The sequence below is a fragment of the Ictidomys tridecemlineatus genome, chromosome 7, assembly GCF_052094955.1.
Source record: "Ictidomys tridecemlineatus isolate mIctTri1 chromosome 7, mIctTri1.hap1, whole genome shotgun sequence".
Taxonomy (NCBI): Eukaryota; Metazoa; Chordata; class Mammalia; order Rodentia; family Sciuridae; genus Ictidomys; species Ictidomys tridecemlineatus.
In genome coordinates this window covers 183,196,098-183,211,439 of record NC_135483.1, presented here as the reverse complement: position 1 = coordinate 183,211,439, position 15,342 = coordinate 183,196,098, and the positions used below count along the sequence as shown (strand labels likewise).

At 43.6% G+C, this 15,342-nt stretch overlaps 1 protein-coding gene and 1 long non-coding RNA gene across 3 annotated transcripts in view; one reads left to right on the top strand and one right to left on the bottom strand.

Annotated features, from left to right (window-relative positions):
- Positions 1 to 2,806: 2,806 nt before the first annotated feature.
- On the bottom strand, positions 2,807 to 5,861 carry LOC120883695 (uncharacterized). The gene is made up of 2 exons (XR_005725878.2): positions 3,880 to 5,861; positions 2,807 to 3,316 (listed from the first exon to the last, which is right to left on the bottom strand). It is a non-coding gene; the product is annotated as an uncharacterized LOC120883695 (long non-coding RNA).
- Positions 5,862 to 5,864: 3 nt separating this feature from the next.
- Positions 5,865 to 15,342, top strand: part of Epha4 (EPH receptor A4) — a 135,931-nt gene continuing 126,453 nt past the window's right edge. For both annotated transcript variants that reach the window (XM_005330528.5, XM_021729995.3), the window contains exons 1-3: positions 5,865 to 5,982; positions 9,016 to 9,083; positions 13,448 to 14,111. In XM_005330528.5, coding sequence (XP_005330585.2) covers positions 5,892 to 5,982; positions 9,016 to 9,083; positions 13,448 to 14,111 — 823 coding nt within the window. In that variant the 5' untranslated portion in view covers positions 5,865 to 5,891. The remainder of the gene's footprint in view (positions 5,983 to 9,015; positions 9,084 to 13,447; positions 14,112 to 15,342) is intronic.

Below are 15,342 nucleotides of genomic sequence, written 5' to 3'. Positions count from 1 at the left end.
CCACATATCACTACCTGTGAGGAGCTGCTCTGCACATTTTAAAGTTATATGACATATGTCTGTCTGTGGACTCCCAAGCTAAGACTTTTCGCAAATTCTTCAGTGCTTATAAATATTGTGTGTCCAGAAAATGTCCCCTGCTGCCAATTCTAGGCAAACCAGGTTGATAAATTTCACTTTTGTATTCCTTTCCATACAGAGCAGATTTATATTCAATTGATTTTAATAAATTTTCATTATTATATAGTGGTGTTCAAGTAGTATATAATTTAGGAAGAAAAACCTACACTGTTTCTTGGAGTTTACACTGAGTTTCCTCTTTAGTCCTCTTGAATAAGGGTTAAAGTCATACTTGTTTTGTAGGAGAAAATTTCTTTTTACTTACAAGATGTGAAAGGTCAAAATTTGCTAATGGAAATAAATGATTAGGTTAAAGAAATACAATATAAATATAATTTCAAAAGTTCTAATTCCTCTAGAAGCACACTTGCAAAATTCCATTATCTAAATAAGCCCTTGAGAAATTTATATTCTACATAAAGAAATATATAATCTGTTGTTTTAGACATATTTGAAATACTCTGCGATCTTTTGAAATTAAAAAATAAATGTTTGGAACACAAGTGCTCTGGAAGTGCTTTTGGCTTATGGGGGAAGGGAAATTTGGGTTTCCAAATTTATATTCTTGTTATGTAGTAAATCATAAATTATGTAAATGATAAACTTACTTTCTCACAGAATTTCATTGCATTACACATTGTTTTTCAAAAGAAAAATCAGGGCAGGGCATGTAGTACTGCTACATAATAGTACTCCAATCAGATAGTTATTTCTCTCTTAAAAGTGGCTTATAAAACCGTGTCAACTGGATGTTATACACATGTATGTTAGCATTAGTTTTTCATCATACAATCATAATTCCAAAATTTCTTCTAATAACCATAAATCAACATTGCTATTAAATATTAAAGTATTAATAGCTAAATTATTTAGTGACTATGACTTGATAATTTTATGTTCACATTTTGAGCTAGAATGAGGAAATCTATGGTCACAGGGGTTGAATTGCAAGGTTCCCAGGAAAGAATGTTTTAAACTTCCTTTGGGGCATGGGTTTCATGTCTAAGCCATAAAACAGTTCTGATGTTTAACTCACGTTCACCAATGCAGCCGAAAACAGATATAGATCATCTCCGCCAGAAAAACTCATTGTCTCTGTACAATGTTAGTTCAAAGCACATATATTGGTATAGGACTGAGTGACTTGGTGTTGTTTGTCTCTCTCTCTCTCCGCCTTCCTCCAGGGCCCAGATAAAGGAAATGTTTCCATTGGTTTCTACTTGTCCCCCTACTTGTCCCCCCACGTCGTCCACATTGCCATGTGGTGGGTGTGTCATACACAGACAAGACTGAGAAGCAACCTTTGGTGTCTTCAAACTGTGGTGTTTGATACATAGTTTGCCCTTGAGAAATGTTTGCTAGAACTGGATCAAATTCGGATTTGCCCCCTTGAGTAGTCCAACTTTCCGGTCAGCCCTTCCCCACCTCAGTGACTCAAAAGGCTTCTTGCTGTGTCTTGTTGTCCCACCTTCTTGATCCATCAAGACCTGAGCTCTATAGCCATCTTTCTCACTCAGGTGCAAAGGCCTAGTAATAGTCCTGCTTCTCATTTGCATAAGAAACAGCATCAAAGCTTTGACATCAAAGGATAAAATCTCTAATTGGGTTTCCTGGGGGCTTCAGAAAACCGACCAAATGCTATTTCAGATGACTTTATTTAAGAGGGTAGCTTTCTGACAAAAGTGGAGATTTCGTTAGATGGATGGAGCCTTACTTACTTACCATCAGCACAGTTTTCTGGCTGTGAAATTTTGGTCTTTCACACCTTGTTTTACTTCATTGTTTTTGTAACCATTATATTGGAAGACAAAAAAAAAATTTAGATTCAAATTTAGTTGAATCATCTAGGAACAGAGGAGATAGATGTAAGCTTCATAAATCAATGAAAAAAAGAAGAAGTTAGAATGTATCTTCCTTCCCTCCTCCAGGAGTTTGTGAGATAAAGAATTATTTTCTCATGGAGCACAAAAAGTTAAGCACAGTATTTGGTTTCCTTGTGAAAAAGAAGATTTGAGATAAATAAATTATTCTACAGTTAATAATGTTTATAATTCTTAATGAGATATTATCTGTAATAATAGCTATTTCCCATGTGCCAGATAATATATTGTGTTCTATAAAATCATTCAATATTTAGAAAAATCATTTACAATTTACAGAAAGAAAGCCATATCTCAGAGAGGTTAAGAAACTTACTCAAAGACATACAGATAGCAAAAATCCAGCAAGCAAATTAACCTTGGTATTTCTGAACTGAAATGACAAAGCATCATTGGAACACAGTGGATGTGCTACATTTTAATGGTAGAAAGACTAACATCCAAGGAAGTCAGGCTAAAACCTACCACAAAATTCTACCACAGTGCCTAGGAAAAGGTGGAATGGATTCATGTTCTCTTTCTCACCCTCCCTCTTGTCTTCCATCCATTGCTATTTGTCTACAAACACACTATCATGGCTTGTTTGTCTACAGGTCAAAGACCCCTTTCTCGTTACTTTGGCAAAACTAGCCTTCCACTTGGAGGCAGAAATCAGGTATTCTTGTGGCCATTTAAAAATGTCTTACGAAGATTAGAGATGCCTTTGAAATACAACCTTAATTCAACTTAGTATTGACAGTGTATTTCGTGGCTCAAGTCTTTGTGTTAGGCACAGTATGAAAAAAAAAAAAGTCAAAGCTATCAAGTCATTTAATTAATCCTTTATATTAAGCTTATTAGCAGATTCATTTGAGATTCCCCTTAGTGGATTCAAAGCACCCCTACATTCTCACAGTTCTGAGAGGCTTGTTTTACTCAGAAGAGCCAAGCAACTTTATTTTAAAAGTAGGTGTTGTTAGGTAGGTTTTGTGTTGGGTTCTGTGCTTATGGCTCTACAGACTGATTGTTCACACTTAGAAGTTTGAAAATTCCAGGGTGTTTTCCAATTATGGGGTGCAGAGAGGGTTTTGCATTGATGATGGTGTTTCCATTTTTATCTTATTTTTTAGAAGGAATCCTGTTTGTCAGGTTAGAAGTCTTTCCCCTGTAAGTAATCACAGAGGACAGAAGAATTCTCCTCCAGGTAGCCACAATGAACAGCAGTTCATTTCCAATCTGCAGCCCAGAAATGCTTTACAGAGGGAAGTTGGAGCGCAGATTTTCCCAGTCAGCAATCCAGCTTCTTGGTTCACCTGATTATTGGGCAGCTTTGAGCCCTAAAATGAAAAACAGGAAAAAGGGGGATCAGTGAATGTACCCTAGCAAATGATGTCTTGCTTCCAGGCAGCTGTGGCTGGAAAAAGACTTTGCTTAATATTCAGTGTGCATATCCTGGGGGGGGGGTGGTACATGTTTTAGAAATTTTTCTGTTTTTAATGATGCAGGCAGTCAGTTTTCCATTTCAACCACAGATACATGCAATATTCCAACTCCTGCAGAGAAACAAACAGCGTCTATTGTTTAAAAAATGTTTTAAGAAGAATTTGGATTGCTCTTTTCTCTTTTGAATCTGTGTGCCAAATGACAGGGACCAATATTCATCTTCTTTTCCTGTAAAATTCTGAAAGGCACATGAAAGAACCTAGAAATGCATTCCTTAAAGGGACTTGGTGAAGTTGTTTTAAATAATTTCCACACACACACACACACACACACACACACACACACACACATCGTGTGTGCATATCCCCACCCCCACCCCCTTTTACTTGTGTAAAATCAGTAGCTACAATAAACTGAAATCCATTTCCCAGATGGAGACATTTCATAGGTGTTTCACCAAGGAGCCAAAATGCCAGAGCCGCACAAGCTGTCCCTCCAGGCCCCGACTCAAAGCGACTGCCCGGCGTCCGGCCAAGCGCGCTGGTCTTTAAAAGTCAAAGTTGCCCGTGTCGTCAGTCGAGGTCTGCGCAGGTCTGAGCCAGTGCCCTAAAACTGCGGCCAGTGACGCCGGGTCTACTCCCTCCTCAACACGGCCCTTCATCGCTCGGACTTTCGATTTTAGGGAGAGCAGCTGGCTACTCCAGCAGCCCCTCGGATGCCAACTGTTTCTCCTTGAAACGTTTTCCAAGTCCATCTTTCGTAATCTGGATGGCGGGGAGCGATAGGAGTCCCAGGACTTCTCGATTGCCTCCAGCCACCACACCGCTAGCAGTGGCCTGAGTGGGCTGAACGTGGGCAGGTGGCTACCAAAGTCTACCGACGCTTCCCACCTCCCAGAGGGGCGGGCAGTTGGTTTCGGTCTTTGTCCGCTCACCCTTCCTCCTGGGCAGCGCAGGTCGGAGTCTGGCCGGCAGGTGGCGCGGTTGGTTCACCAAGAGCAGATTCCCGAGCTGGAAGGCCCCACCACCTCTCCGCAGCAGCACTCCCGCTGGGACCCAGACTCCGGAGGAAAACCCGGCCCTGCCCTGGGAGGAACCAGAGGAGAGGCGGCCTGGGAGGAAGAAAGGGAGGCTTTTCACTGAGAATCAGGGTCCCCTTCACACCTCCGGGGAGGATGCTTTCAGTTGTATTGGGGTTTGGTCCCCGGGTAACTGCCTGAGCTTCTGTCACCGGTAGACGCTCAGGTGGCTGCGCTCAGGACCTAGGCATCCGGGGACAGACCACGGCCCAGAGGTGCCAGCACGCCCGGAGGGTTCGACAGCGATACCCGAGGAGCCGAGACGAGGGCAGCGGGGCGCGTTCTGTGCTTCTGGCCGCTCCCACCCTCTCCTGGGGCTGGGAGAACTGTCCTGATGAGCGCAGAGAAGCGGTCGAGCGCCCAGCAACCGCAGCAGTTCCGGGCCCCTTCCGAGTCTCCTTTGAGTTCTCGTACAGCTGCAAGTCCTAGCACTCACAGGCCCTTTGCTCTGGTCCACTGCGTCCCGAAATTGCTAAATCGGGTTCCAGGGACTTCCCCCAGAAAGCGTACGTTGGTTCCCTGTAGCCCAGACCATCTCCGGCTACCTGGCTGCGAGGAGAGACCTGTCCGGGTTCCCGGTGAGACGCTCGGTGGGAACGCTGGGACCCGGCCCGGGAGGATTTCCCTGATGCTAGAAGTCATCGGGTTAAGCCTGTGAGGCAGTGACTGGAGCCCTGCTAGGGGCTGGATTGGGGATGACTTGGTCCCCACTCTCTAGGTTGCTGGGAAAGTAGGGAAGAAACGAGTAATCCAGGTACGAAACTCCCCAAAAAAGCATTTCAGACGCAGGAGCGCCATAAAAAGACACAAAACAGGGCAAGGAAACAGAGGGTAGCGGAGGCGGCCTGCAGGAGGAAGTGTGCAGCCCCAGACGTGCAGGCGGGACGCGGAGCCGCCGATCCTCGGAAAGGAGCAGCAGCAAAGGGGCAGGTCAACTTTATACTTATTTTATTTCACTAAGGGCCTTTTTCGACATCTCAGACCGTCCGTTGAGGGGAAAGAAGGTTGCCAACCTCTTCTCGGGTTCCCACAGTCAAATGAGTCTTTTGAATCTCCCTCCACCGTCTAGGGGCTCGACCCTGGTGTCTGAGCATCAGGCTGCTACGCTCCCGCGGGGGCGGGAACCCAGCGGAGCTGGCCGGTTCCAACCCCCGGAGACCGTACGCCCCGCGGAGCCCGGAGGGGGCGGGGCCTCGGGGCGGGCTTGAGCTTAGGGGCGAGGCCGGGCCATCCAGTCTGCACCACCATTGGTCTCCGGCCTTGGACTGGCGTGCGCACGTCACGGGTAGGGCCCGCCCTCTTGGCAATGTCTTCAGCCTGCTGCACTCCTAACTTAAGCATTTATTCCACTGGGATAGAAGCGGCAGGAGCAGCGTTGGCACCGGCGAACCATGGCTGGGATTTTCTATTTCGTCCTCTTTTCGTTTCTCTTTGGGATTTGCGACGCTGTCACCGGTTCCAGGGTATACCCGGCGAATGAAGGTAAGAACGAAGCATCCTGTCTGGATCGGGGACAGACTGGGGACGATCCGCGGGTAATTGGTCTTCGGTAGCGTAGGGCCGGTTGGTGTGGAGGGAGCCTAGAGTGAGCGGTGCGTCCCAACCCTGGAGAAGGGTTCCAGGTCGAAGAGATCCGCGAAAGGGTGATGGAAAAACGCCAAGTAGCCTGCCCCGAGGCCGTGACCCGTGCAGGCGGCGGGGCTGTCCAAGTTTGTAGTGAAAGGCCAAAGTTTATCAGCATCCTCGGGTACGGAGGCTGGAGGCGCCCCGAGGGGATGCACTGGAGCCAATGCAGGATTTGAAAACAAAACAACAAAAAATTATGCACCCCCGCCCCCATTACCGTCCCTGGGCAAGGGGAAAACGCAAGCCTGGAATGCAGCGAGGGCTTAGTGCTCCCGGGTTCTTAAGCAAGCCTTCGGAGCTCTGGTTTCTGCAAAGTTTCCCAAGCCACGCGTTTCCCGGACCCTGCAGCCGGGCCTCCGCAGGGCAGCGGTCGTGGCGCGGCTCCTCGGGCGCCTGTGACCTGATTTCTAGCAACAAGCATCAGACACCTTTCTTTTCGCCGAGCCCCACACCCTAGGGGTGCGATCGACGACCTCCAGAGCCCTGAGCTCCTCAGATTGCCCTCTCAATCCCGGGAACCCGCCAGCAAGTTGAACGTAGTTTTTGCTTTTCGGCCCAGAATAGTACATTTGGCTAGTTTAAAGGAAACATGAGCGACGGCACCCCATCTGTGTGCTGTTTTCTGCGCGTCTATTCCGACGTGCTGGGAGGATTGTACATGCCCATGTCTCTGTGAAGAGGTTGGGGTAGAGGATCGTTTAGTTTCTGACGGGTCCAGAGAAAGGGGAGCTGTTTTCGTGAGTGTGTATTTGTCCGTCTGTGAATGTGCGCGCACAAATGCGTGAAAGAAGAGAGTGCCCTCGTGAACGCGGACGCGGAGGATTTGCCCGTGCGCGTGTGCCCCGAGTGCATGTGCTTGTGTCCAGTCGTACGCTCACGCTCCAACCTGCGTGCATCTAGCCTTGCTTTCGTCTTATCTACTCTTCCTCCTCCCACATTCATCCATCCAGCCATCCATCCATCTCTGTCTCCCCAGACTTCAGCCCATCCATCCCTGTGCAAACTATCGTTTTCCCTGTTCCGAAGGAGGGAGCCAAAACCCAACTTAGTTAGCCTCGCTTGGGCAGCGGGTACCCAGAGCTCTCCAGACGGAGGCTCCGAGAGAGAGTCAAACACCTGCCCACAGACACGGCTTGGAAGGAACGGAGCGCTCTCTTGTCCTCTCCGATCTTCCCCTGCGTCCTACGCGCCTGGAGTTGCCACCCCAGCCGCCGTGGCCGCCTCGCCTGGGTCTCTAGGGTCATCCCCCTGAACGCAATTCTGGATCTTGGCTTTTCATGGCTACTTTGCGCACTTGTTCGGACGTCCTCTAAGATTATCCTCACCTCGCAGACATAGAGACTGTTTTCTTTATTTTTACCTTTTACCCCCTGGCTTCTTCTGTTGGAAGCCAAACTTGGGAGCCTTACACAAAAAAGCGCTGGTGGAAACGTGGGCTGATGTTGAATGAAAGGGGAGGGGGTTTACACCCCTCTCCAACCCCTCCTTCTCTTAAAAATTAATTCATTTTGTTGCTTTTTATTCCCATCACGTTTCCTTTTCTCCCTTTTACCCTCCCTTTCTACTCCCTCCCTTTTTTTGTAAATTGGGTCTTATTGTTCCCTTTGTGTTCCTAATCCACCTTACATAAATCCAAATGGATGTAGCGGGCTTTTCTCTAGGGACAGAGAAGAGAAAGTGGGGGGGGGGGCTCAACTCCCGGCGGGAGCAACCCAGGGAAGGCTCTACATTTTAAAATAATTAACACACCCCAGGATTTCAGGCTCCTCAAGAAAACCAGGGGAAGGAGACTGATTTTAACGCCCTTAGTTTGTGAATGAAATGAGAGGGGAAATGGGTAGAATTCAGGAACCTGGGGGTGAAACTGAGTTGGGGTGCGCAGGAGGAAGGATGGAGGTTTTCCATTCCCACCCCTCCCCCAGCCTGAAGAGCCTGTCTCACTGATCAAATTAATAACCCAGTGGTTCCTTTGAGATGGGCCTTTCGACCCCCAGGCCTGCAGATAGCGGTGGGAAAGGGAATGTGGAGAGATTTCAATTCTTTGAGTCTTTCAATGTCATCGGTACCTAGCCCTATTCCAGCCTAAGCCGGGTATGGCAGCTCTGTAGGCACTCTTTCCCTTCCCCCTAAGCTTCGTGGCGCACTCGTTAGGTGTTGTAGCACACGCGCCCTATATCCATTAGGCAGCACTCCACATCTAAAATTCAAACCAGTATTTTTCTCTTCAGTGGTAGGCTGGTCTCCCAGTGTCCTCCAAAAGACCCGAGAAAGGAGAATACTTGAGTGCATTTGCATTCGAATTCAACGTGTCTGGCATTCCCTCTTCCTGAAACTTTGATATTTAAAAAGCAGGGGATACCACCTCCAGAGCCTATTTGTTTGGGGGAGGGGTGTCAGGGGAGAGAGAGATTTTTCCTTGACCCTTTGGATACTCTCTGATAGAATTCACTTATGGCTCTGTCACCATGATGAGGAGTTATATGGTCATCTGAAACCTGCAAAAACAAATACTTCTAGTAGATACCAGACAGAGATGAATGCAAATTTTGCTCTGGAGTGTTACTGCCCTACATTGATGTATTTGTTTTTTGAATTGTACTTGAAATTCGAATTGTACTATTCACCTTTTTGGAAAATGAATCAACTGAGACCTGGGATGGAATTTTAAATGTTATGCAAGTTAAATAAATAAGAACCTGTAGATTTAAAGAGGGGAGAAGATCAAGTGAGTAATGATTATTTACATAAGTGAGACCAAGTTTAGGTTTTGATCATAGTTGGATATGCACACCCTGAGCACATATGGAAACGCTCAGGCAAATGGTTTTTGTATTATTGCCTTTTTGCAATTGGAAATTAATCTATTTTCCTTTTTTTTTTCTTTTGCAGTTACTTTATTGGATTCCAGATCCGTTCAGGGAGAACTTGGGTGGATAGCAAGCCCTCTGGAAGGAGGGGTAAGTTCTGAGTTGCTCTCTGATGGAAAGGGTAAAAAAGGAGTGATTAGCAAGTTTCTGAAAGTCCTAATGGCTTGATTCTTGGTGATTGTGGTGAGGGGGTCAGATTTCCGCTGTGGCCTATGAAGTGAATTAGGCTTTGTTGGAGAAATCCTATACTCCCTTGGATAGAGCTGTCATGGAAGAACTAGAAACCAAAAGGGCAGAAAGGGGTTTCAAAAGTAGGAGATTGGTGGAGGAATAGACTTAGATGCCTATTTAAAACTAAAATACCAACAAGAAATACAATCTGGGGACCAAATTAGAATTTATGCCTATTACTCTGATGGGCATGGAGTCCTGACAGGGTTAATTTTAGAGCAATTGTTCTGCTTCCAGATTAGAAAAAAAAATGAATAAATAGAAATACCAAAGAGAAAACAATTCTAATTGCCCCCATATAAGTGGCGGGAGGCTCCCAACCTCGCTGTTACAACCTTAAATCAGTTGCTGTTCTCTTTTACAGGCTGAGAAAAAGCCTTGTGAGCCTGAGCCAGGGGCATATTCTGCATGCAGAGAAGCCCAGAGCATGTAGACTGTTAGTGTTAAATGTGAAAAGTTTGAGTGAGTGTCTGGAATCTGAATCTTTAGGGGTGAGAGAGGCTAGGTTATAAAGTATGAAAGAGCATATATTCCTGTTCATTTTTTCTCAGATTTGTAGCAAGACCTCCATGGAAAGATTCACAGAATATTCCTGGGTCTATGGTCACATTCTCCCAACCCCCTTAATAGCAAGTCCAGATGACTCAGCTTTGGAAAGAAGTCAATAGGACCTGTAGGTCTGATTTCTGCCACCTTAAAATAACTGTTGTACCCTTTTAAAATTAGGCAAATCATCCAACCTTCACCTGCTTGATGGTTTTTGCCTGAGTCCATTGATTAGAAACAATGGGAAAGAAAGATTAGGAATCTCTTCCAGGAGAAAATTGTAATGCCAGCACCCCTCATGGGGCCTCACACCCAGCAATTGAATAAACAATAAATGATTGGGGCGGGGGATTCATAGGAACTATTATAGAAGATCTGTTTCAAAAATGAGACTGGGCAAAAAAAAAAATAGTCATAAAAATGAAGAATCAAAGCAGGACCTGTAATCCATCTGCAATAAGATGAAGATTGCCTTGCCTTCCTGTTTTTCTGCCTGAACTTGACTGCCTGCCCTTGGATTGGTCTTTGCTGAAAAATTCTAGTCTGTCCCCCAAACCATGATTTAAAGGGGAGGGAGAGTGATTGGCAGGCCTCTGGTGGTGTAGACAAGCTGTATTCACCACTGATTGCAGGCAATTGCCCTCATCCTTTGAATGTGAAGAAAGGTACAGCGTTATCTCAGTGAGAGTCAGACTCATTGTTAATCCTATACTCTGGAAAGGTCACTGATTCAGGCTGGGCTTTCCCAGGCTCTAGCCCGCATGTTACCCCATAGGTTAAAATGGATTAGTGCTTCTGGCAAAATTGAGGGTGGAAGTTGCCCTTACTTGTACTAATAAATTTAATGAGTCTTATTTTTCTTACTGCTTGCTTTTAGGTTTGAAGAGCAAATATATCTAGGATGATTTTGACCCTAATTTGTTTCACTAAATAGATTGTGAGTTACATAAAAAAACTAGGAGGGACACATTTGAGAGGCCTATGGTCTATCCAATTTCCAGAAAGCTTTTATTGCAATTTACTTTGCTACAAATGTCCTCCCTTTTCCTTTCTTCCCTTCCTTCTTCCTCCACCCACTTTCTTTTGCTCTCTTTTCAATTCCCTCAAAGAACTGCTGAAAGAGTACCTGGTTATGTTTAATAGACTCAAAACTTCTTTTAATTGTCTTGAAGTCTTATTTTAAAAAAATACTAATGATACCTTACTGTATAAAACAGACCCCTCTATAAGCTGATATAGGTAGCTTTTTGTTTTCATTAAATATTAGATGTATAACATTTAAGTATTATTAAAAGTTAGAAGTGAAATTCTACTAGTATACAAGAGAATTAGTCATTCCAAAAGACTTAGCCATCATTGAGAAATTATGTCAAATTATGACATTTAAGTAAGCTCTAGATTTTATCACTGAAGGAGACTTTTTAGGTTTAGAGTAGAGGATGAACTGGGTATGTACCAACTAGGAATTGATTGTTAAAAGTTCCTTCTAGTTAGGGTAAAAAATACTGAGTCTTCAACTATTCTTCAACTATTCAAAAATACTGAGAAATGCAACCATATTTACTATCTTTTCAGGACCACTGAAACCAAAATGATAGGAATTTATTTTCCCCTTTAAATAGTGGTGATGGTGCCCCCCCCCACATACAAAAAAAAAATCAATTGACCTTTTTTTTTTAGGTAATAGAGAACAAAGTCTAAAATCTCTACTTGTAGCTAGAACATTTCACATCCTTGCTAGAAACTTAGGATAGTTGTCTGATAATGACATTTGGTTGTTGCTACTAGTGTTATTTTAAAAAGAAATCTGATTTGATAATACCACTAAGTAAGATATGAGTCTGAGTCAGAGACAAGTCATTGTCCATCAGAACAACTATGCAAAACAGGAGAATAATGGAAAGTGATGGGTCCTGATGGCAAAGGAAACAAAAAAAAAAAACAAAAAAACAAAACCAAAACTGATTTCTTAGCAGTGTTCACTTAAACGAGTATATTGAGGTGCTCATGCTGATTGTAAAATACAAAACTAAGGGAAGGCATGTCACTGTTCTGGTGAACTAATCAATGTGGTTAGACAATTAAGCTCAAGTTGGAAAGTTCACACTAGACCTGAATTATCCTCTATGTACTCTATGACAATACCTCTGTGTTCACTGAGAAATGGGTCCTTCCATTTCCCCTTTGTTCTGAGATGAGAAACATGCTGAGCAGGTCTTTTGGAAGATGCAGGATCTTCTTTTGGATTTACATGAATTTCCCAAAACAAGGAAATTACTGGTGATGTATTGCTTACTAGATAAAAAGCAGTTTTAATCACCACCCCCACTCCCAGTTCCAACTTTCATAATGGCAGCAAGATGAAAGGAATACAGAATTTTATGGATTATGGCCCTTTCCATAGCAACATTTCCATCCATTAATAGTTTTCCAATGCACAGATGGGAAACCTGTTAAAAGGTACATTATGGTTCTGTGCACTTCACTGGATTGAATGGAGCTTTAGTGGAACTATTGCAGAATACAAATTTTTAAACTATCTTTTTTTCTTCTAATTACATTCATGTGTTAGGTACTTAAGCTGATTTATGCCAGATCTATATTAATGCATTGCTGTGGATGTTAATGAGGAACTGGAGACTCCCTACCAACTTAGTAGAAGTCAGAGTATAGGAGCCCAAATTGTCGTCTTGCTTTTAGAATTACTTTTTAAAGCTGTGGTGAGAGGGAAATTGCCACTTTAGTTCATCGGAACTCAGATTGTCCACCATTGAAGAATCCTTGTGTGAGGAAGCAGAAGGCATAGGAAACACTGGAGTCCTCCTTTACAAAGTTCCTTGGGCTTCTCATCATGAATGCCACTTACAGTTTTATTTTCAATATCCGCTGAAGATTTAGAAGCAAAACACGTCTTCACTCTAGTTTCCTTATGGGTCTCATTCAAAATAAGAACATGTGCAAACTTTTGAACTGAAAGCATGTTCTTGAAAAGTTTTTTGTTAGTGGAACACTGAATTTTTGAGAAATGCAACCATATGTACTGTCTTGCCAGGATCACCGAAACCAAAATGATGGGAATTTATTTTCCCCTTTAAATAGTAGTGATGGTGTCCAAAAAAAAAAAAAAAAAAAATCAATTGACATTTTTTTTTAGGTATTAGAGAGCAAAGTTCTGACAGGAGCAACACTAATTAACTGATAATTGTCTCCCTTTGGCAAGCTTTACTCTTCCTGCCCTTAATTTGCCTGTCTCTGTTTCTGTGGTTGGGATAATACATTTACTAGTTTGGGTTGTTGTTTTCTTTTTTGTTTGTTTGTTTTTCTTTCTTTCTTTTTTTTTTTAAGTTTATGAGCAAATTTGAACTGTTACCACTTGAAATTGTAGTTATTGTAATAGAGGAATTTGAGTTTGTTAGACCACCACAAGGAGCTGCTGAGAACCCACAAGTAGTAAATCCACCATTGCTTCTGGATTTTAGGCAAAAATGCAAAACAATAATTAAAAAAAAAAAAGGATTGATCTCCCAAGAGATGCTTTATTTATGAGGACTGGAGCTCAGTAATTTTCTAAATTATTGAAACAAAAATGATCCATGTCCTATGGGAATAAAACAGAATTAGCAAATCCCTGTTTGAGGAGACTTTGTAACTCATGCATTCCCTCTGGGTCTTTGCAGTGGGAGGAAGTGAGTATCATGGATGAAAAGAATACACCCATCCGGACCTACCAGGTGTGCAACGTGATGGAGCCCAGCCAGAATAACTGGCTGCGAACTGACTGGATCACGCGGGAAGGGGCTCAGAGGGTGTACATCGAGATCAAGTTCACCTTGAGGGACTGCAACAGTCTCCCGGGCGTCATGGGGACTTGCAAGGAGACCTTTAATCTGTACTACTATGAGTCAGACAACGATAAGGAGCGTTTCATCAGGGAGAGCCAATTTGCCAAGATTGACACCATTGCTGCGGATGAGAGCTTCACCCAAGTTGACATAGGTGACAGAATCATGAAGCTGAACACCGAGATCCGGGATGTAGGACCACTGAGCAAAAAGGGGTTTTACCTGGCTTTTCAGGACGTGGGGGCCTGCATTGCTCTGGTGTCCGTCCGAGTGTTCTATAAGAAGTGTCCACTCACGGTTCGCAACCTGGCGCAGTTTCCAGACACCATCACAGGGGCTGATACCTCTTCCCTGGTGGAAGTGCGGGGCTCCTGTGTCAACAACTCAGAAGAGAAGGATGTGCCAAAAATGTACTGTGGGGCAGATGGTGAATGGCTGGTACCCATTGGCAACTGCCTGTGTAATGCTGGGCACGAAGAGCAAAATGGAGAATGCCAAGGTAAGAAGAGCCATATTGTACTTTTCATTAGGGCTTAGAGCACGTAATTAAATCTGAGATGAGACTAAATGGAGTAAAGCCAGTAATTAGCAGCCCCTGTGGGATGTGGTGGGACAGAGGGGTCTAATGAGTAAGTGCTGTAGCTCCAGGTGGCAAGGCTAAGACATCTCTAATACTGACAAAATAAATGATGCTGCTGTCATCAGCCCAAGGCCAAGCACATTTGCTAACAGGCACTTAGATCTGAACTGGCTGGGTACACCCTCTGAAATGTAAATGAACAAGCCGAAGAAGGGGGCTTGATTGATCCTCACTCAAAGAGGTGGACACATTTTTGAGACATGGCTTTCCCATCTATAGAGTTGGTCAAATGACAAAGTTGGTAAATATCTTCCATCTTAAATATATGTGCATGAATGAGTCAAGTGTGGAATTAGGATTGTGTTGTTTCAGTTCCCTGACATTCTGTAAAATCACCCTGTGTGAAGAAAGTCCATGTCTTTTTACTCCTTCTGCCTTGTGGACGAGTGGAGAAGTGGCCCAATGAAGTGTAGTGGCTGTGGTGTTTCCAGTTCACTCTGTTCTACTGAACACCCATTAGATAGAGACTCTAAGTGAAATTAAATCTTGACCAAAGACCTCTTCATTTCTCTTAGGAGATTATAATAGAGTTAAGGATCTTATTTGATCTGTGGTCAGAGGCAAGAGTAAACTGTGATTCACTTTGGTAATTACGTTTTTGGAAAAATAATGTAGTTTTCATCATGTTGATTGCTGTTCACATATTACTAAGGTGATTTTTCTCACCTCAAGTTCAGTATTCATGATTCAATCTTGCCTCTTTCCCTCTGTCAGAATACTGGGGATTTTGTAAAGTCTTTCACTTGGTGGCAGCTTTATATCCAAGTAAGGAATGAAAGTAATCCACTTAATCTGTTGATTGTTTATATTCTGTGTGGATTAAGTCAAAAAAATTAATTATCTTAAACTTTTGTCTTGCTTGGTGTTTATTTTCAGTGGTTATCACTAGTCTGATACTACCCTGGCCTAGGTGGTGATGATTACTACTAAACAGTTGAACTGTGATTTAGTCTCACCTATAGAAAAGATCTGACTAATCTTTTCTTCTGGTGATTGTGGAGCTGTAGACTGGATTGCCACATGGTTCATCTGATTTGGTGATTAAAGAGCCTGAAATAACTGACTGCCAAACAATTTGTCTGGCATTTCA